The following is a 22,178-nucleotide window of genomic DNA, read 5'->3' on the forward strand; positions in this document are numbered from 1 at the left end:
AATGACTCTGATATTTTAGTGAGTTTCGATGTGGTCTCTCTCTTCACTCGTGTTCCTCTGTCTGATTCGTTGCGGTTAATTGAAGCCAGGTTTGCTGCTGATTTAACTAATCTCTTTAAGCATGTGTTGACATCCACTTACTTTTTATTTAATGACCAGTATTACGAGCAGACAGATGGAGTTGCGATGGGTAGTCCGTTGTCTCCTGTGATTGCAAATTTATTTATGGAAGACTTCGAGGAACGTGCATTGGAGTCGGCGCCTTTAAAACCCGCCTGTTTCTTTAGATACGTTGACGATACCTTCGTTGTTTGGCCTCACGGTAGGGAGCATTTGAATGTCTTTCTAGAACATCTGAACTCGATCCACCCGAACATTCGTTTTACGATGGAGGTGGAAGAGGATGGTTGCCTTCCCTTTCTCGACGTGTTGGTTAGGAGGAAGGATGATGGATCATTGGGACATGCAGTCTACAGGAAACGTACTCACACCGACTTGTACTTACAAGCTAATAGTTGTCACCATTCGGCTCAGCGTGAAGGGGTACTTCGTACCTTGGTACACAGGGCACATGTCGTTTCTGACGCTGAGACTTTGCCAGCTGAGCTGTCCCATCTTGAAGTTACATTTCGTCAAAATGGTTATAGTGATAGATTGAACGTGCGCTGCGCTATCGACCAACTTTACATCGGGTGATTGATGATAATTCTGAGTCAACACCTAAGTCTACTGCCTTTTTGCCTTACGTAGGAAACATGTCCAATAAGATCGGTCGTATTTTATGGAAATACGATGTGAAATGTGTTTTCCGACCTCCATCTAAAATTAGAGCACTTTTGAGTTCCGTTAAGGATGATCTTGGACTGCGTAAGGCGGGTGTATATCGTATTCCTTGTAGCTGCGGCATGGCATATATTGGTCAAACTATCAGGACCGTGGAGGACAGATGTACTGAGCATAAACGGCACACACGATTACAGCAGCCAAATAGATCTGCTATTGCCGAACATTGCTTGGATACTGGTCACCCCATGTTATACACTCCTGGAAATTGAAATAAGAACACCGTGAATTCATTGTCCCAGGAAGGGGAAACTTTATTGACTCATTCCTGGGGTCAGATACATCACATGATCACACTGACAGAACCACAGGCACATAGACACAGGCAACAGAGCATGCACAATGTCGGCACTAGTACAGTGTATATCCACCTTTTGCAGCAATGCAGGCTGCTATTCTCCCATTGAGACGATCGTAGAGATGCTGGATGTAGTCCTGTGGAACGGCTTGCCATGCCATTTCCACCTGGCGCCTCAGTTGGACCAGCGTTCGTGCTGGACGTGCAGACCGCGTGAGACGACGCTTCATCCAGTCCCAAACATGCTCAATGGGGGACAGATCCGGAGATCTTGCTGGCCAGGGTAGTTGACTTACACCTTCTAGAGCACGTTTGGTGGCACGGGATACATGCGGACGTGCATTGTCCTGTTGGAACAGCAAGTTCCCTTGCCGGTCTAGGAATGGTAGAACGATGGGTTCGATGACGGTTTGGATGTACCGTGCACTATTCAGTGTCCCCTCGATGATCACCAGTGGTGTACGGCCAGTGTAGGAGATCGCTCCCCACACCATGATGCCGGGTGTTGGCCCTGTGTGCCTCGGTCGTATGCAGTCCTGATTGTGGCGCTCACCTGCACGGCGCCAAACACGCATACGACCATCGTTGGCAGCAAGGCAGAAGTGACTCTCATCGCTGAAGACGACACGTCTCCATTCGTCCCTCCATTCACGCCTGTCGCGACACCACTGGAGGCGGGCTGCACGATGTTGGGGCGTGAGCGGAAGACGGCCTAACGGTGTGCGGGACCGTAGCCCAGCTTCATGGAGACGGTTGCGAATGGTCCTCGCCGATACCCCAGGAGCAACAGTGTCCCTAATTTGCTGGGAAGTGGCGGTGCGGTCCCCTACGGCACTGCGTAGGATCCTACGGTCTTGGCGTGCATCCGTGCGTCGCTGCGGTCCGGTCCCAGGTCGACGGGCACGTGCACCTTCCGCCGACCACTGGCGACAACATCGATGTACTGTGGAGACCTCACGCCCCACGTGTTGAGCAATTCGGTCGTACGTCCACCCGGCCTCCTGCATGCCCACTATACGCCCTCGCTCAAAGTCCGTCAACTGCACATACGGTTCACGTCCACGCTGTCGCGGCATGCTACCAGTGTTAAAGACTGCGATGGAGCTCCGTATGCCACGGCAAACTGGCTGACACTGACGGCGGCGGTGCACAAATGCTGCGCAGCTAGCGCCATTCGACGGCCAACACCGCGGTTCCTGGTGTGTCCGCTGTGCCGTGCATGTGATCATTGCTTGTACAGCCCTCTCGCAGTGTCCGGAGCAAGTATGGTGGGTCTGACACACCGGTGTCAATGTGTTCTTTTTTCCATTTCCAGGAGTGTATAATAACACCGAGATATTGGCATGCACGTCCAGCTATTGGGGCAGTGTCATTAGGGAGGCAGTTGAGATTAAATTAGCGAGAAACCTCGTTAACAGGGATGGAGGTTTCTGTTTAAACTCTGTTTGGAATCCGGCTCTCTCCCTTGTCAAAAAAACAGAGGAACAGAGTCAATGCTGCCTCACCTGCGAATTCATAGTCTCACTATCGATAGCTCTGACTTTGGTCATCTTTGGTGGCACTAGTGTTCAGTGTGTGTGTGTGTTATCTTTCCTGCTTCTGTCAGAGAACCGAGGTATTAAATTTGCATGTACGCCGCCTGTCCGTTGCAGTTTGCCTTGAAAATGGCGGGGTGTTCTCCCGCCGAAATATTGGCGGTTGCTGAAAGTGCTACCTGGCTGAATTCCCGGAAGTTATTTGAAAGCTCTGTGCTTCCCACTTCCACCTCCCCCCCCCCCCCTCCCTCCTTTCTGCCCCTTCACATTTGATGCTTCTCTTGTCCCTTAATATTACTGTACTCAAAATGTAATTTGATCTATCTATGTATTACAACATTTGTGACGGATTCCCTTGTACTCCAGATATTAACTCTTTGGAGAGCAAGCTCAGGCCATAACTGTGTGCCAAAAAGATCACACCCAGGTATAGGTCGGACTGTGATTTTCTCAATGTGCGAGCCACCTATCACCGAAAACTGGACTCATTTTGCCTGAGAACAGTGTAAGGACATTGTGCTACCTGTCTCCTGACTGGTGGTGCCTTCAGTTGTCAATTTCTAAAATTATTTCGAAAGAAACCTTAGCGGGCTTAACAGCTGTTGTCTTAAATGGCTGAGGCAATATAATCACACTTATGTAATTCTGCTGCAGATATGTAAAGTTTGTTGAGTGAGAAAGATATTTTGGATGCTCAGTAGGAAGAAATTGCTCAATTATTCATCTTTCACTTTTTTCTTGGGAGGATAGTTGTAGTTTCTGTCATTATTTTCGAATTAGGTTCTATCAAAGAACTGAAGTAAAAATGAAAAATAGCCCCTTTTTAGTATGTATTAACTCTCAAAAAAAAACATTAGTTACGTATGTTCCTGTAATGCCTTAAGTAATGGCATAAATGGCCATTTTCCTAGGCCCAATGTTCCTCTAAGTTGCCAGCCTCCAAAGTGTTAACATTGGTTTTAGATCTATTTGTGTAGTAAATGAAAGCTGAAATTCATTTTAAATATGAACTGAGCTTTTGAAGAAACACAAACAAAAAGTGTTTGCCATTTCCTTAGATTATGAATTAACCCTTAGAACAGAATATGAGGCAGAGGTGTTATGGAAATTTGGCAGTAATGGACATAGACATAACAATCATACTACAAATGGAGAAAACAGCATGTGAAATTGATAGATCATAAACTTTGCATGATGAAATTTAGCATTGGTTTGTAGAGAATGGAGTCAGTACAGTAGGGAATCAATAAAACAGTTGTACTGCATTTTTATCATCCCAATAGCAGGTGGTATGGGATGGGTTGTGTGACAAGTGCAGTTCTGAATGCTGCAGGTATATTGCTGTTTGAGATTACTGTAGAAGAAGAGTGTGTTAGTGGTACAAAAATATTGCATGATGGTCAGGCATAAATGAGTATCTTTAAAGTACCTATAGGAAATGTCATTTGGGTTGTGTAAATAGACAAAAATTATTAAGTAGAGTTGTGGAAGGCCACAGTAAGAACTGCAAAAGTATATAAATCATGACATAACACCGTGGAGTGTATTGTTGTCAGTAAGGGTGATTTCTCTTAAATTAGAAATTTTTCAGTATGCAAATAGTTGTTGGTGATGGTGATTTTACTACTTCAAGAAACGGTGATAATTGCCCACTGTGATAATGCACAGACTGCTTCATCAGGTTTTTGCACACAAGGAACTCACAAAAAACATTCACTGTTCTACAACAGTGATTTTTGGTGCTACAGAACTGTATGATTACATAGATTTTAATATAAATCATTGACTTCTGATATGGGCAAATTTGCAGCTAAGAGCACAAAAGGCAAAGAAAATGTGCACAGTGTTTCAGTGTATGTCAACATCACAGTTTGGTACTTCAGCAATGCTTAGGAATGTTGGTGAATCTTTGTTGTTGAGTAGTACGCAAGGGAGAGGGGAAAGAAATCCGTAGTCATCATTTGATAGAGGCAATGCCATCAGACAAGCAGCTGTTTTGCTTCCATTTAACATGGCATATTTTGCAAGAACTAGCTTAATTTGGCACACACCATTTAAGAAAAGGTCTCCATTTTCTGTTTTTCCTTCAGAATCATAACTTTTTTTTGTAAATTATTTGTGTAATCTAAAATTTGGTGTAAAGAAAAATGAGTATTCCAATTTTAAATTATGAAAACTTTCAAACATTTTTAATTTCTTGTTTTTCAACATTCTAGTCTGTAACTTCCTAGACAACAGCAATAACATGTTCATAAGCATCTATACAAGTTTTTACCGGTTTCATTTCAGTTATAAAATTTCTCAGCATGCTTTTTCAATACTTAAATGGCTTCAGAGAAGTCTTCTTTCAAACTGCCTTGAATTTGACATTCACAGTTGACCTTTTGATCTTCTCAGTTAAGTTGGATGTTGCACCTTACAATTGAATTTTCAGTTCTGGGAAGAGTAAATAGTCTGTAACTGACAAATCTGATTAGTAACAGGTGTGGGACAACATTGTGACTTTCTTTTCAGTGAGGAATTCGCAAGTCATTATTGCTTGGAATTGTACAGCAAGAGAGAGAGAGTCACAAAAGGTGGAGAGATTTGAGCAGACTTGGATGCAAACTAGAAAATGTTTAAACACTGCCAGATAGGATTCCTTATTTACTCTTCTGGGTGTAGTGACATTCTTTAATGTGGAAGCAAAGTGGTATTCCCAGCAGACTTTTATATATAACTCTGTGAGTGTGATATTGAGGAAAGAAAACGGGAAGATTGGGATTTCAAAAAACAGATATTATTTACCAACAATGGGGAATAGATTGCCACTGAAATTGCTTATCCTGCAAATGACAACCAGCATACTGAACAAAATATTATGTGATCATTAGAAGCAGGAGACTAATGAAATAAAGAAACTTCTTTGAATTCAGGAAATTAACATATTACAATTTCCCCTGGTCATTACGAAGCCACGTAAGTTTATAAACAAATTGGGGGACATAGATTTCTCAATAGAAGATCATTAAAAATGTGTTACTTAATAATTTTTTCATTGGATGAAAAGCTAGTATAGGTGAAATTCTGTCATATAGCTAATCTAAGAAATATTTTCATGTGCTTGTAATTATGTATTTCTCTATGTATCATTATTTAACAAAAGTAGCATGCACTACAAGATGTTGTCTCCTGCTGTCATTTTGATATATCATTCTATGCAGAAATTTGTTTGCTGAGGATGATCCAGAAGAAAATGCAAAAAAGTTCCATGAGAATTCTGTTACAATGGGAAAAATGCGTGACCTGCGCAGTAAGATGGAAGCATTGTCACTTCAGAGAAAGGTACATTGTAAAGTTAATTTGAATATTCTGGAAACTATAGCTTCTGGAATTTTTAAAGATTAGCTTGCAAGGTTAAAGGGACATGGCTTAAACTGTGTCAGATGAAGGTGAGGTTTAAAATTTTTTCAGGGGTAGGAAAGATCTCTCCAAACTTAGGGACAAAAGAGAAGCTTGGTGAACCGAAGGATTTGTGAATAACAATACTATATCAGTTGAGTTTCACACATTTAAAAATTCCAAAAGCTAAACATATTCATGTGACTTCCAGTCTACATGTCTGTTGGTTCTGTTCCTGTTTCCGTTGCTGGTGAGTATACACTTCACTTCTCTCGCAAATATAGCAGACCATTTTTTGAAAGGCGTATAATTTAGCTAAGTTTCTTTGATGACTCTATTATTATAATGTCAGTCATTTAGAATAACTGTTTACACTACAGATCTTAACAGTATGCTGCTGCATGAAGGTTTATTTTCAATTAAAAAAAGTAAGTGTGTAAGTTCCATTGAACAACACAGTTATACAGGTATAGTAAAAGCTGTAATTTATATAATCACCACTAATCATTTCATTGAGTATGTATTCACATATATTCATTGTATAGCAGGCATGGGCAACCATCTGTGACCCATAGGCTTGATTCACATACTTACTTATGCATACGGGGTAGGCCGCCTCATCACTTGATGCAACAGCAGAGCTCCTAGTGCATGAAATCAGAACTGTAGTGTCTGTGACGTTAATTTTTATTGGCTAGTGCACCAAATGAATGACACCGCATTCATGACAATCCATGTGTTTTTGAAAGTACATTCATTTTATGACACACGATCTTCAGATGTTAACATTATTTACATTTCATGAGGTTTTTGCAATACAGAATATTCGCCGTAGAAACCTCCATTGCAAAACTCTGAATGCCATTAGTAAAGAAACAATTTTCACGGCATGTAAATAAATGTAAACATCTGAAGATATGAATCCAATCCTCTTGAAATAGCACCATGGAAAAATAAACACTTATGGTTGCAGATAATTCATTATAAATTATCTTCAGTTTCAACAACTGCTGTGTTCTAATACGTCCTGAGCAGAGTACAGTGTGAGAATCTTACTTTCAGTACCATTAAATTCATCTGCGGGCTGGATTGAAACCAATTGCTGACCGGATCCTGCCTGTGGGTCATTGGTTGCCCACCCACATTCTACAACTTTTAATTGTATAAAATTATTTATGTATGGAAGTATGTCTTCCAAAAATCTTGTAAAAGTACAAATTACTATATTCTTGTTTGAAGATAGTCATGTGCAAGTAAGATGAGGAAAAGTGTCCTGATTTTTCCAACGACAAATGTAGTTTAATAAGATGAAATTTAAACTGATGATTGTAATATGCTTACGAACATTGACAACACATTTAACCCTACTTGCACCTGTGAACACCTACCTCTCTTTCCCCCTCCCCCCCCCCCCCCCCGCCCCTGCTGTCTGGTCTCCTTCCCCAAAAACCAACCAACCAACCCTCCCCCCAAGTGCGCGCGCCCACACACACACACACACACACACACACACACACACACACGAACAGCATGAGAATCAAAAACTCTCTTGCAGAAATAGTAACAATTCACTTTCATTGGTATTTCTGGTGTAAAAGATGTTGTAAGTGATAAACAAAATCTATAAAAAAAATTATACAAATGTCATATATTTGTATTAAATGAAAAAGTTATCAGAACAATATTATTCTTGTGACGGCTCCTTCAAACTTGAAGAAAATAAAATGTTACATTTTTTTTAGTATTATTTTTAATGTTCTTGTATACCACAGACTTTCAGATATTTGCAGCTTTGTTGTTCCTGGTGTTTCCTACCATTAATTTTCTCATGTTTCACTTACATGAGAGCAGAACAGTAATTAAGTGGTTAGAATGCCAAACCTGTGTTCAGCAGAAGGGGTTCCAATCCTTGCCCAGCAAACTTAGTCTGAAAAATAAGAGAGAGCTACTGACAGAAATGAAGCATGAAGGATAGTGTGACTTGCCAGAATAGCTCAGTCAAAAGAGGATTCCCACGTAGAAAGCAGTGTTCTGGGTTTGAGTCTTAGTGCAGTGCACAGTTTTAATCTGCCCAGAAGTTACAAAATGGCATGTACTTCACTGTGAAGTGAATGTTTAATTCTAGAACTACTACATTAAGTTATTAATCTGTCAGGTTTTCTCGACTTGATTGATTAATGCTGTGCTTCTGGATGTTCTGCTGAGCTGTTATTTCCATTTTATGCATAATATTTTGACAAATGACCCAGCCATGTTCCTCAGGAGTTGCAAATTATGCTGTTTGTGTACCCTGTGCCTGGACTTCAACCAGACTGTTAATTTTCTTTGTCTCGCACAGCTGTTTATAGCAGAGTTTGATTCCTGACACCTACTATACCCTTTAATGCTCATTAGTTTTTCAGAGCTCGCACTGATATTTGTGAAACACAAATCCTCTCGGCATTTTCCAACTCTGGTGGATGTGACGACCGATGAGTTTTAATAGACTGAGTGCAGGACCCCAAGCGTCATTTAAATTGAAACCTCTGCCCCTTCTAATTCTGGTTTTCTGACATTATTATTTCAATAGACTCTTCAGTCCTTTCATTGCTACAGATGAGCTCTTACCATTCTGTGCTGAGGCTGCTTTTGTTATGACCGCACTGCTCGCCAAATGCTGGTACCTGTGCTGAGAGACAGTGTTCCAGCTGATATGAAATACTAATCGTCCGATTTTTCAAAACCTATTAGGTGAAAAAAATTTGAGTTTTGCCCATCTTACTGACTGATATCTGCTCTAGATAAAGAACAGAATTTCTTTTCATTGTACATCATCCTTGCTGCACTGCATCAAATTAAATAACACACTGCACGAAATTTTAGTGTGTATGCAGAAGTAAAAACGCATTGCATGAAAGTTGTGTGTACTTTATCTTAGCTTATAGATGGCAGTGAATGAAATGTAGGTAAGAAATAATAATTTTATTTAAAATTGAGAGCAGAATGAGATTTCATTTCATTCTCAAGTTATTGGGGTTTATGTCCAAAGGACAATAGTGCTCAACGTGCCCATTCATGTCCTTGCACATTACATATCATATTGTTATAACAATTGTCATATCTCATAAACAACTCAAGATATCAAAATGAGGTTTTCTGCAAAATAGCGTGCAATGAGGCACGTAAGTTGTATGATAAATACTCAAAACTTTTTTATTCATCAAGATACGAAAGTAAATAGTGTGCACCAGTGAGAGGTCGACAGCTCGGGACCCGTTCATAGAGAGTAGAAAAATCCAAGCGGCATGCATATACACATCCATAACACCTGGGGAATGGCGTAGCAGGCTTGTACGTGCCCGCACCAGCAAAAGGGTTAATTATGCTGCTCCAGAAACTTAGCACTTGAACTAAAATACTGGTCTCATCATGTTTCATTTCATGATTATATTCAACATAGCACTCAGTGTCAGCTGTTTTGCTTGGTTACTGGTTGGGTGTGTCACTGAAGTTCCGTGTATCTCTTCTTGACTGTACTGATAGTCTGCCCCATGTAAGACATGCCACATTCACATGGAATGTGATACACACCCAGCTTTCGGAGATCTAGATTGTCTTTAATATTATGAAGCATAAATTTTACCTTAGTTGAATGGAGAGAAGTACACTGGATGCCATGTTTCTGTAGGAGTCTACCAATCCTTCCGGATATTGGGCCAACATAAAGTAGATAAGCAGTTTGTTGCTTCACTTTCTGAGTCTCTCTCTTCTTCTTTCTCAGACATTCTTTATTTTGACTGCATCGCCCATTTAGTTTGGTGATCTGAATATCCATTCTTTTGAAACACTATTCATAGGTGTAATTCTTCAGGAAGGCTTTCCTTGTCTAAGAGTGTTTGAGCTCTGTGGGCCTGAGTCTTTAGCACAAAACTGGATCAGTACAGAGGTTATAGTGTGTGTAGGTTCTGTATACATACTGTATTCCAGGGATCTGTCCATTCTTCTTGTAACTAACACATCAAAGAAATTGGTCCTCTTTTAAAAATGTACTATCATTATTTTTATATTACGATGTATAAAGTTTCATTGTTCTAGAAACTCTTGAACCTTCTTCGCTCCTTGTGGCCGTACAAAGAATTTGTCATCCATTTACTGATTGAAACAGGCTGCTTTCAACTTGGCAGATTGTAGTGCTTTTGCTTCAAACTCTTCCTTGTGTAGCTTCACCATGATGGACCCATCACCACATCTTCATTTTGATCATACAGTATTATTTTCCGTCGAACGGTTAATACTGTAAGTTGATATCAGAACATGTCAAAAAGTTCTTTACTGCAGTTAGTTTCAGTAAATCATAAACTGACGGTAATATCCTTAGCCTGTAGCCCGAGTTGACTGAGACAATGTACAAAGTCAGTGGAGTTGTGAATGTTGTCTTCACACTTCCCCACATATTCTCCGAGAATGCGTTTCTGGTATTTTACTGGCTGGTATGTGGGTTAGCCAATATTGCTAACTATGGGTCTCAGAGGAATTCCTTCCTTTTGTTCCTCAGGAAGGCCATATAGGCATGGTAGCACTGCTGCTCATGTTTCAAGATCCTTAGTGATGATACTTGGCAAACTGACTCAGTGGGAAGAGTCATTATCATCCTCTCGATTTTATGTATAGGATAAACATCCATCCGTCTATATAATACATCATTCAAAAGATCAAAAATCATCTTATTATAGTGCACACATGACATTAGGACTGTAGAGTTGTCCTTATTGGCTGGCAAAACTACAGTTTCCTTGACATCTTGCAGATATTGCAATGGTATTCATCTCCCTTGGAGATCGATCTTAGCATTGGCACCTTGGTAAGTGCTCTACAGCTTTGTTGTGAACTCTCTTGAATATGATGAAATGAAATACGGTGAGACTGGTAGCATAGTACAAACACTAAGTTCCTGGGCCATCATACTTAAGGAATCTGTTGAAATAAAGAGGTCAGGAAACCTAATAAGAAGGGACAGAGGTTTCAATTTAAATGATGTGTGGAGTCCAGCACTCAATTTATTAAAATCTCACAAGCCGCCACATTCAACAGAATTGGAAAATGTTGAAAAAATTTGCATTTCATGGAACATCAGTGCGAACTCTGAAAAACAAGAGCATTGTGGGCATCAGGATCATACTCAGCTATAAATAGCACCACAAGACAAACAATAGTTCACAGTGTGGTTAAAATCCAAGCAGCAAGTACACATATAAAAATGAAATAACAGCTTGGCAGGACACCTAGAAGTACACCATTAATCTTAAGTTATTTTTTCTTTGGTTTTTTTGGCCATTGTTCTGGAATTTGAACAATCAAGTGTGGTAAGTCGCAATTATCTTATTACATTTTCATTCAACTTCCATACTAATAACAGCCAAACCAGAGTAATCCTTGCAGGAGTCATCTGCTTAATTAGGCTTCACATTTAAAAAAATCACTAAGGTTTTCTCCACCTGGATGAGCACATCTCTGTTATAAAAATGGAGATATTTTTTCAGTTGTGATCGGGCTAGATTATCATCAGTTTAATACTGTTGAAAAATTAACAATTCACAAGCTGTTTGTTGTTCTTGATACTATGATGAATGTACTTAACTGTAGCTGCCAATAATCAGTTTGTTGCACAACAGAGAAAAGAGGTGATTGATTCAGAGGATGATTCTCTTAACTACCAAATTAGATAGTTTTATTATGTAGTAAATTTAAAGACAAATGAATTTGAGTATTTTCAAGTGTTTACAGCTGTAAACTTATTCTAGCTATTGACAGTCATTATAATGTAGCACTTCGACCATACAGTATCATGTAGGTTGGCACCATCATTTATCATCAGAACATATGGCAGTAGCCCATTCATTTTAAGTATATAGACACAATCTGGGTTTACCTGTAGTAAAACCAGCCAAATCCTTTTGGGAGGTTTACTGATTTCAATAATTTAGTGTAATTCGACTTGCTCTTGGCCATTTAAAAATTTATTTCCACATGTAGCTCCTATATTTGTTAGATCATTTTTATGTTAATATTTTGCATAGTAAACAATTACCTTCAGTTTTTGATTATATAAAATGATGTCACTTGGATTGTCTGCATTCACGTTTGATATAAGCCTGGCGTATCTAACTTCAGTTTTTAATAGCAGTTTTTGAGTAGTCATCCCACCATGCTGTTTCTTTTAGAATACTTATTTAACTCCATCACTCACATAATTTCTTTACAATTGCTGCCATCACCTATTGTAGAGTATCCCCACTCTTCATTTGGTAATCTGTTTCCTTTTCAGGGACACAAAGTGAGATGGTGCAGTGGTAAGACACTGGACTCATATTAAGGAGGCCACTAGTTGAAATCCTCATCCAGCCATCCACATTTAGGCTTTCCATAATTTCCCTAAATAATAATGCAAGGACAATTTCTTTTCTCATCCTTCCCCAATCCGAGATTGTGCTTCACCTCTGATTACCTTGTTGTCAACTAGACATTAAACCCTATTCTTCTTTCCTTTCCTTCCTTTCTTTCAGTAACAACCTACCACTATTCCCTTTTGTTTCTTCTTCCCCACCAAGTTTTTATTTTTGTGATCTCTGGTTACAAAGTTGATGGAGCTTTTTCAATATTATATATACAAATCTCACTCCGTGATCTGCATTTGTATGTTCACTTGATATTGCACTACCTGACAAAAAAAAAGCACTCAGAAGACATGGGCTGATGTGTATGTAAAATCATATACACGTATACACCATCAGCAGGTCTGTAAATGATTATAGAGTTGCAGTTCTCTGTAGTGATAGTAGAACATCCACCAGAGTACATTAGTGTTATCGTTAGTATTGTCACCACACCTCATAGATTATATAAAGGATACGAATGGCAAACAATGTTGGAAAGATGTGCTGGTGTTTACTCATGTGAGACAATGTTATCAGCACCTGACAGTGTTTGAAAAGAGCATCATTGTGGATTTCCGTTTGGCCGGCTGATCAAATCTTGCAATATCCAGATTTGTGAGCCATTCAGGCTTGACAGTGGCCCATTGTTGTATTGCATGGGAACATGAGAACAGGCATACTAGTCATCAAGGTTCTGGTTGAACATGTCTGACCTCACAATGGAGTGTTACAGTACTGGGTACAAAGAACATCATAACCTCTTTACATTTTTGCCTGCATTTTGAGAACAAGTAATGGACTCCCCATAACATTCTATGTCACGCCACATCCTTGGTTGGAGACTAGCATCAACTAAACTGCAGAATTACCATCCCATACATAGACTGCCATTAACGCCACAATACAAATGGCTCCATTGAAGTGTTGCCATGACCAGGAAGATGGACTGCTGATTAATGGTGAATCACGCTCCTGCACTACCACAGATCTTCGTCAGTGAATGTGACAGCAACCTGGAGAGAGTCCCATTGTTCCAGTGCAATGTTTCAGAGAGGCACTGTGGTGTTCCTTTTGGCAACGTGATTTGGGGAGCCTGGGTATGATGTCAGGTCATAGCTGGTAGTGACAGGAGCAGCTCTGGCAGTACAACAATACATAATGGACATCTTGCAGTTTTGTATCAGTTTTAAGGTGCCATTTTTCAACAGGACAATGCTCATCTACACATGGCATGTGTGTCTATGAATTGTCTGCATGTTGTTGACGTACTCTTGTGGCCAGTGGGATCCCCAGATCTGTCCCCGATAGAAAGTGTGAGGAACCTTTTATGTCCACTCCTTGCCAGTGTTAGTAGCCAGGATATCAAGGACCAGTTACAACAGTTGTGGATAATCTTACCTCTGGAGAGGATACAACAGCTTTATGACATCCTTCCCAATGTGCATCAAAGCCAGAGGGGGTGCAACATCATACTGATAAGTGGACTCACACTGCTAAGTTCTGTGTAAGTTGGACTTGATTTTGTTATCAGAGAAAGAACATCACATACCCTCTCAACCAGTAAAGTTTCACTTCATTTCCACCTCATTTTATGGATGCTTCACTTTTTTTGTCAGGCAGTGTACTTTAATACCACTGATAATCTTCCAGACTTTGGGATATGTTAAAATTTATCCGTGATACTTCTACTTTTAGCACCCGAACTGTAGTGATTGTTGGTTTTAATTCATATAACTGACAGTTTAATTGTTTATTGAATAGGAAACTAAATGTCACTGTAAATGTGTGGGTCTTTAAGTTATTTGAACATTCCTCTATCATCATCATCATCATTATTATTTTATTCATAGGCCAATGATCTCTTTATCCAAGAGGGATATTACTCATTGCAGTTTTATTCTACTTGGTCTCATTAATTCCCAAACTAAGAAAATTTAATTCTTTCCTCTTCGGTTATTCAAAGCCCAAATTCTGCAGAGGTCTATCTCCAGGTAGTCAGCTACTATCATTTGCACTTGATGTAAGGAGATTCTTATTACAAGATGCACTATAGCATAAATTATGAGTTAATCCATCTCTGACCTCCAATACTAAATATAATTACTTGAGTTCCACGAATTGCCACTTTTAAGGTTCCTTGAAGGTTCTCATGTTCCTAGCAACATGCACATGCCTGCACAGGCAGTTACCTACTTCGTACTGTAGACAGTCTCCCTCACCTTTCACGAAGGATTAGACCTTTAAAGAAATAGTTTCTATGATAATAATGTGGGGGAAAAAGAGATTGCTATAGTCCACAGAGATGACACATTAAGCTGCAGACGGGCACAACAAAGAGACACTTGCACATTAGCTTTCAGCCACAGCCTTCATCAGAAAAAGGCGCACACACATACATTCATTCACACAAGCAAGCACACCTTATGCACACATGACCACCATCTCCAGCAGCTCGGGCCAAAATGCCAGTATTCCGGTCCGAGCTGTTGGAGATGGCAGACGTGTGCTGCCTAAGGTGTGTGTGTGTGTGTGTGTGTGTGTTTTCTCTTTTTTTTTAAATAGGTGTCTTTTAGTTGTCTGTCTTCAACTTAATATGTCATCTTAATGGTAAGTAGGAATCTATCGTTTCCTTACCTTGTTGATATTCGAACCTGGAGTTTTCATTGTTTGTTTAGTTTTTGTGATAACGTAATCTTTTTTTTACATTCATTTTCCATTTAGGTGTTTGAGTTGAAGTTTAACAAAACACATGTATGTAATGGAAATCTGTTAAATTCTGTTTCAGCAGCCCAAGAAGTCTGCACCAAGAGTACTCTCGGCAAAGAAGTCATTACTTCATGTTCGTAAAGGGACACCAAGACCGTGTAACAAACCATCCTCACAAGAACATAGAGAGGACGTGAAAGGAAGAGCATCACAGAATTTTCTTCAACTTCCACCACTGGTGTCACCACCACCACCACCACCACCACCACCACCACCACCACCAGCAGCAGCTTCATCATCATCATCAGCAGCAGCAGCAGCAACACCAGCAACGTCAGCAGCAAATCCATCCATGCGATTTCGACTAGCTCCTTTAAATACCAGCCTTAGTTCTATGACTGCTGTGGATGCAAATCAGCCAGATTGTTGTGAAGAAAAATCTGTGGATAATAAACAGAACTTTCAACTCCTAAATAACAGTAATCAGATTCACCATACTTTAAAGAAAGAACCAAAAGAATTAGAAAAATTACACAGTCTTTCACCTTTGGCATCTAGCACAGTTAAACACATAATAAACAAAAGATCAAGTTACTCAGGAGTTCACAGTGGTAGTAGTTCTAGTCGTGATAATGTCCAGAAAAATAGTGAATGGAATAGAAGAAGTCTGCCATCATTGGAGAAGCACAAGTCTGAAATGAAAAGGTCAGGTAAACAGTCTGTTAATCATGTTATGGTTAACAGAGGTAAGAATACAAATGTCTTGGGCACTTCAAATATAGCGATTGTTGAAGAGGAAGGTGATTCCAGTGCTGTAAATGTAGACCCAGATTTTTCACCACCATCAAATGCCATACCAGTTCCTTCAAAAGAAGCAACCACATTTACTTTGTCTCAGGTTCCACGAGAGAGAATAACATCTGTTGGTAGTGGTAGGTATCGTGTGTCTCGTCTTGTTTTGGATGAAGAATGCCGTCCAAAAACGTCCCCTGACAAACTGTCACAGCATGAAAAATCAACTCTTGAAATGTGGGGAATTTTGACAGACACAAAGTGGCATAGGCATCGTAGACGGTCATCTCATTGTAATTCAAGTGTTGATTTACTTGGATTCCCTGCCAATAAAAACAAGGACAATGAGAACCCTGTAGCTCATAACAGAGTAAGTGATGAGAAGCCAGTGTCATTCAGGTCATCACTGTCTGATCTACCAGCACGTTCACCAAAGTTTGGTCGAAGAAGTTTGAATAGCAGTGTGGATGCCACCAAAGAACAGAAAAGATCAGAATGGTACCAACCAATGGCAGCAGAAAGATCTGTGCGTAAGCCACTGCTTCATCTTAGCCCAAAAATGAATTCAGAGGGAAATACTCTACAGATTCTACCAGTCCTTGAAACAAAGTTACCTCATTTGTCTGTTCCTGAGGCACCACTTCCCAAGAAACCTATGCGCATTCGCTGTGCTGAATGCAAGAAAAGGCTTAACATTACTAACACATACACGTGCCGTTGTGAGAAAACCTTCTGCTCTGCACATCGCTACTCGGAATTGCACAGCTGCACTTACGATTACAAGTCTGAGGGCCGAAAGCTGTTGGAACAGTCTAATCCACTGGTAACTGCACCAAAACTTCCCAAGATTTAGTTCACATGGAAAAATGGGCGTTCATTTAAAAAAATCTTCCAGAAATTGTATGTATATAATGTAAAGCTTGTTGTCTAGTGTACTCAAAGGTAATGTAAACTGTAATATTAACTTTTTTTTGACAAATCAGTTGCTGCCTTTTGTATTGTCCTGGTGGCTTTGCTATTAATGAAGTACTGTTGTTCAACTTCTGTTAATTTGATTAAATTTTTTATCATTCAGATATATTTTCTTTTCTGGTGGTGCATCTAAATACCACACACACACACACACACACACACACACACACAAATTTTTAACAAATTTTCTCAGCAAAATATTCTTAGAATATTGGAAATACAAAGAATTTTTATAGGTATATTGAGTCTGAAAAATTTTAGAACTTTGTGATAATATAAAACTTCTGCTGTCCAAGCTGTATGATTTTCAATGTTGACATTGTTGTAGTGTTCGAGATTCAGATCAAATTTTCTCCAACTTCTGTGCTTCTCAAGGTGTTCTCCTGTAATTGGCTTTGAAATATAAACACAGTATTAATTATTACTGAGCTGCCAAAAAGTATTTATAAAGAACTGTCCATTACAACAGTACTTAAAGTGTTATAAGATACAAATGTTAGCTAATAAATTCTGTGATCTATGTAAGCATAATAAACTATTTGCATTGTTGTTTTTCATAATTTCCAGTATTTTTTCTCCCTCCCATCCTTACCCCTCCACAGAGATATTTCGTTGCAAGTTTCAGTGAAGAACAAAATTTTAAATTTCTCTATATATGGTCACTGATAATGTGATTGAATGGAATTTCACCCACCATTGCCTTCCTCTTATTTAAGTTGTAGGAACTGGTAATTAGAGAGAATTTCCTTATATAATTTCTTATGATATTTCATTTTGATAGTACAGATGCCAATTTGTAATGTCGTTATACTTAAAAACTGGCTGAGATTATTATTATTTCAAATTTTTCTGAAATAAAGATATTGACATTGAGGCTTAAGATATGTAAATAAAGACATCAACACTGAAAAAGGGATTTGATGACAGATAGTCCATCAAAAAAGGAGATGGTCAATAAACTCAGTGTAACGGTGTTCCTTTTGTTGGCTCTGCAGAAATATTATTACCTACATGTACCATCTCTGTCTGCCTGGAAAAAGATAAAGCTGAAATTAGTCCCTGACCTAATACACGTGCACGCTATATGACACATGTGGTTCAGCCAAAACACTTTCTCATTTGTACAATGATAAGAATGCCCACTCATAATATTGGAATGAATCTATACTAGATCACTGCACGGAAAACTACGTCATACATCAGCACACTATTTTGCAAGAGAGTGATTCCATGGAGGGCATTTTAGGAGTTCTGGATAACATGAGAAAGAACTCGAAACATTATTCTATGATACCACTTTACAAGTTTTAATAAAACTAGGGTACACTGGATTACAGATGGGGGATGAGGAGATGAACAGAGGGAGGGGAGGTGAAGGGAGATAGATAGGGGGAGGAGCAGATGAACAAAGACAGGGAAACAGATGGGAGGATGAGAGTGTAACATATATCCAATGCCCATACATATTTAGCAGTTGTGAAGCATTGCCAGATTCTTTAGTAAAATGTAAAAACAACGAAATGTTAGACAGTGTTGGCTCATGTGAGTAGTATTAGACATCCGGCAGATAAGATAAATACTCCTAGTACACATTTTTACGAGTTTGGTTCAGGGTAGTGCTGCCTGTGAATCGAAACAGTCAAATCAGTCAGTCAAGTGTGGGACGCCAGTATTGTACACTCAATCTCGAAAATCTGAAGATGATCTTAATGATTGTTTTTATGCTGAAGATCCTGCGTATGATTTATCTGATTCAAGTAAGAAGGTTTCTCTAACTTCTTATGTTGTATACATATTATGTTAGCATAATGTATCTGATGAAATAACATAATACAGTAAAAACTCGATTAACCGTCACTCTTTAAACCGTCAGTTTCTGTTAACCGTCACTGCTGTAACATCATAATAATACTGTAATAACAGAATGCTCTAAGATGCAGTGACGCGTTTGCTTTGTTTATTTACTCTATTTTAGTGGGAAGTGAATGTACCCGCCCGCCATAGAATGGTACATAAAATATGACCTTCAGTTGACGTGCTAACACATCTCCCCCGTTTCTTGTCTTTGTCTCATTTGTGAGTCAACAATCACCACTGGATCGGTTTCCAGTTGTGGCGAGAAGACTGTAATTTTCGCAGTGTATCTAATGGGCTGTGCCGTGTTACGTGTTTTCCACTTGAATAAGCTTTATTGACTAATATTTTACACTACTATATTTAGTGCAGGTGTGTGTGATACAGTGACTTGATAAAATGTCTGAAAAACGTAACGTGTTGTTTTAGGACTTAATCAAAAACTTGAAATTATAAAACGCTTAAGAAAGGGAGAAACAGCGACAAGTGTAGCGCTGATTTATGGTATTGGAAGAACAACCGTTAACGATATAAAACGTGATGCTGATAAAATAGAACAACATGTGTCAACAATGCAGAGCATGGATGGAGATGTATGAACAAGAAAGACAATGAAACCTGCAAAATATGATGAATTGGACACTGCAATGTACCGATGGTTTATACAAGCAAGAAGTCAGGGGATTCCACTTTCAGGGCCTATAATAATGGCCAAGGCTGTTAAAATGAACAACAAACTTGATGGTGACTCTTCTTTTAAAGCAAGTATCGGATGGCTCGACAAGTTTAAATTTCGTCATGGCATTCACCAACTTGATAACAGTGGAGAAAAACTCTGCGCGGATAGCTCTGTAATTGCTGAGTTCCGGGAACAATTTAAAGAAAAAATGGCTGAATTGAATCTTGTTAGGGAGCAAGTTTACAATTGTGATGAAACTGGGCTTCATTGGAAGGCTTTACCACAAAAGACATTAGCATCACTCTCTGAAAAAGCTGCTCCAGGTTTCAAAGCACAAAAAGATCGCATCACTGCTGTGGTTTGTGCAAATGTGACCGGCAGTCATAGGCTACCCCTACTTGTGATTGGGAAATCAAGAAAACCTCGTGCATTCAAGAATTTGAATTTGAATGCTCTCCCTGCACAATACTACACCCAGAAGAGTGCTTGGATGGATCAATCAATTTTTTCTGACTGGTTTCACAAACAATTTGTACCTCAAGTTAGAGCACATTTGGCTGAAAAAAAGTTGCCACAGAAAGAGCTATTGCTATTTGACAATGCCCCAACACACCCTACTTGTGAAATGAAAAGTGATGATGGCAACATAACATGTCTCTTCCTTCCAGCAAACACAACTTCACTTATACAGCCCATGGATCAGGGAATCATCGAAAACATGAAACGTCGTTATAGAAAAATATTTATCGAAAGTTTGCTCTCATCTGATGAATCAACATCTGTAAAACAGTTTTGGAGGTCTTACAGTATTAAAGATGCCATTTTCAATGTTGCCAGTGCATGGAGTGATTTATCAGTGTCAAATCTCAAGAACGGCTCGAATAAACTTTGGCCCCAACCTAGAGGTGAAGAATCGGAGGAACCTGAGTGTGTGACAGCTGACGAGATGGTTAATTTGTGCAATAATTTACAAATCAGCACAAATTTGACGTCAGAAGAAGTATCAGAGTGGTTAGAGTGTGACAAAGTGGACGGGGGTTTTCAAATTTTGAGAGATGACGAAATTGTTGCCAGCGTAAGTGCCACCAAAGAAGAAGAAGGGGCTGATAAAGACGAGTGTTTAAACCATGAAGAAAAACAAACTATTAGCCATTCAGAGGCCGAAGCAATGCTGTCCAAGTGTATAGAATGGTTTGAAAGTCAAGAAGAGGCTAATGCAACGCAGGCACTACTGCTCCGAAAAATACGAAATATTGCCGCGGTGAAAGCTCGAACATCAAAAAGGCAGAAGAAATTGACTGACTATTTCCAAGCTAGATAAACTATTTCACCTGTAAGTTTATAGCACAGTGCAGTACTGTACATTATGTATTTTGCAACTTTTGTAGCTACTGTACGGATGTTTTTATCATGTAATAAATAGTTTTATTTGCTATTAGGATTGTGTCTAATTTGTTTTCGCTACGAAATATTATTATATTACTGTGAGAGTGATATGTGTCTATACATAAAATAATTGATTGAGGTTATGTTTTGGAGGAATACAGTGTTTCTGTTATCCGTCTATTCACTCAGCCGTCATGACCACGGTCCTGAAGATGACGGTTAATCGAGTTTCCACTGTACAATGTTATTTTTCTTTTCAATATTTCTCTGCTATTATGTTAGACAGGGTGTTGTGTGTAACCAAGTTTCCACACAAGAAGGAACTGTTAGAAATATTAAATCATTCTCATAATGTATCCTTCCTTTTCACTGTATTAGAGACTAAAACTCTTGCCCCCCCCCCCCCCATTTACTCATGAACTGTAAAGAACATGCTAGAATTCTTTCTTTCTGCTCACCCCCGTGAATAAGGCAATTTTTTCACACCCTGCACTGATGAGAGGCATAAAAGAGGGACATTTATTTAAAAATTAATTAATAAACTTCATTCTAAAGTAAGAAAAAACTGTTTTACTTTGTTTCTTGAGATACAAGAGTGGACAATTATTCTGAAAATGCCTGGCAGTGAATAGAGGAGACAGAGATAACAGGCTGGCACTGGGGTAAGTAGATTTACATAAGTGACTGGCACTCAGAGAGTTAATAATAAAGGAAGGGGTGAGGTTTTTGCAATGACATATTGGTATGATGTGTTCTGGCAGTCATCTGGAATAATTTGGGAAACCCCAAATCAGAGTGACTATCATGTAAGCCAGTCTCTATCCTCTAAATTCACAGTGTTTATTCTTCACAGTGCATTTTAGTGATTACAGTTAATTGTATTGAGACACAAAAGCAAGGCTAAAGTTCTCAAATCATCAGCCATTTGTTATCTACTGTCAGATAAAAGCTAGATACTACTATCCATTACATTTTTCAGCTATGCACTTGTAAGATACCGCTACATGTGTCCTGTTACTCCCATTAGGTAACCATCTCAGCCCTTCCTTATTTCTTGAAATCTGGAAAGAACTTACTTAGTCCATCCATTTGCCTTTCTTCATTGATTTTCTACATACATCAAAAAAAGTGTCATCACCCCAGTTCCCAGAACTGAAGATAGATGTGGACTGTGGATATTGTATCACAGACACAGTCCCTTTGACTGTTCAGAGATGTCACTAAACCTGCCCAAAGATGTAAACAACCATGCATGATCAGTGCCTATTAGACAGAGGGGGTCCAACAGCCGATCAGTTCCAGTCATTCCACCAGGAAGG

At 39.2% G+C, this 22,178-nt stretch overlaps 2 protein-coding genes across 3 annotated transcripts in view; both read left to right on the forward strand.

Moving 5' to 3' along the window:
* Nucleotides 1–17,111, forward strand: part of LOC126237352 (AN1-type zinc finger protein 4-like) — a 97,937-nt gene extending 80,826 nt beyond the window's left edge. The window contains exons 4-5 of one of the 2 annotated variants that reach the window (XM_049947417.1): nt 5,880–6,000; nt 15,256–17,111. In XM_049947417.1, the coding sequence (XP_049803374.1) occupies nt 5,880–6,000; nt 15,256–16,821 (1,687 nt within the window). In that variant the 3' untranslated portion in view covers nt 16,822–17,111. The remainder of the gene's footprint in view (nt 1–5,879; nt 6,001–15,255) is intronic. The other variant, XM_049947418.1, reaches the window with a different exon arrangement.
* Nucleotides 17,112–20,191: 3,080 nt separating this feature from the next.
* Nucleotides 20,192–20,794, forward strand: LOC126235497 (jerky protein homolog-like). The gene has a single exon (XM_049944216.1). The coding sequence runs from the start codon at nt 20,192–20,194 to the stop codon at nt 20,792–20,794; it is 603 nt and encodes a 200-aa protein (XP_049800173.1).
* The last annotated feature ends 1,384 nt before the right edge of the window (nt 20,795–22,178 follow it).

Source organism: Schistocerca nitens, chromosome 2 (assembly GCF_023898315.1).
Source record: "Schistocerca nitens isolate TAMUIC-IGC-003100 chromosome 2, iqSchNite1.1, whole genome shotgun sequence".
NCBI classification, from domain to species: Eukaryota; Metazoa; Arthropoda; class Insecta; order Orthoptera; family Acrididae; genus Schistocerca; species Schistocerca nitens.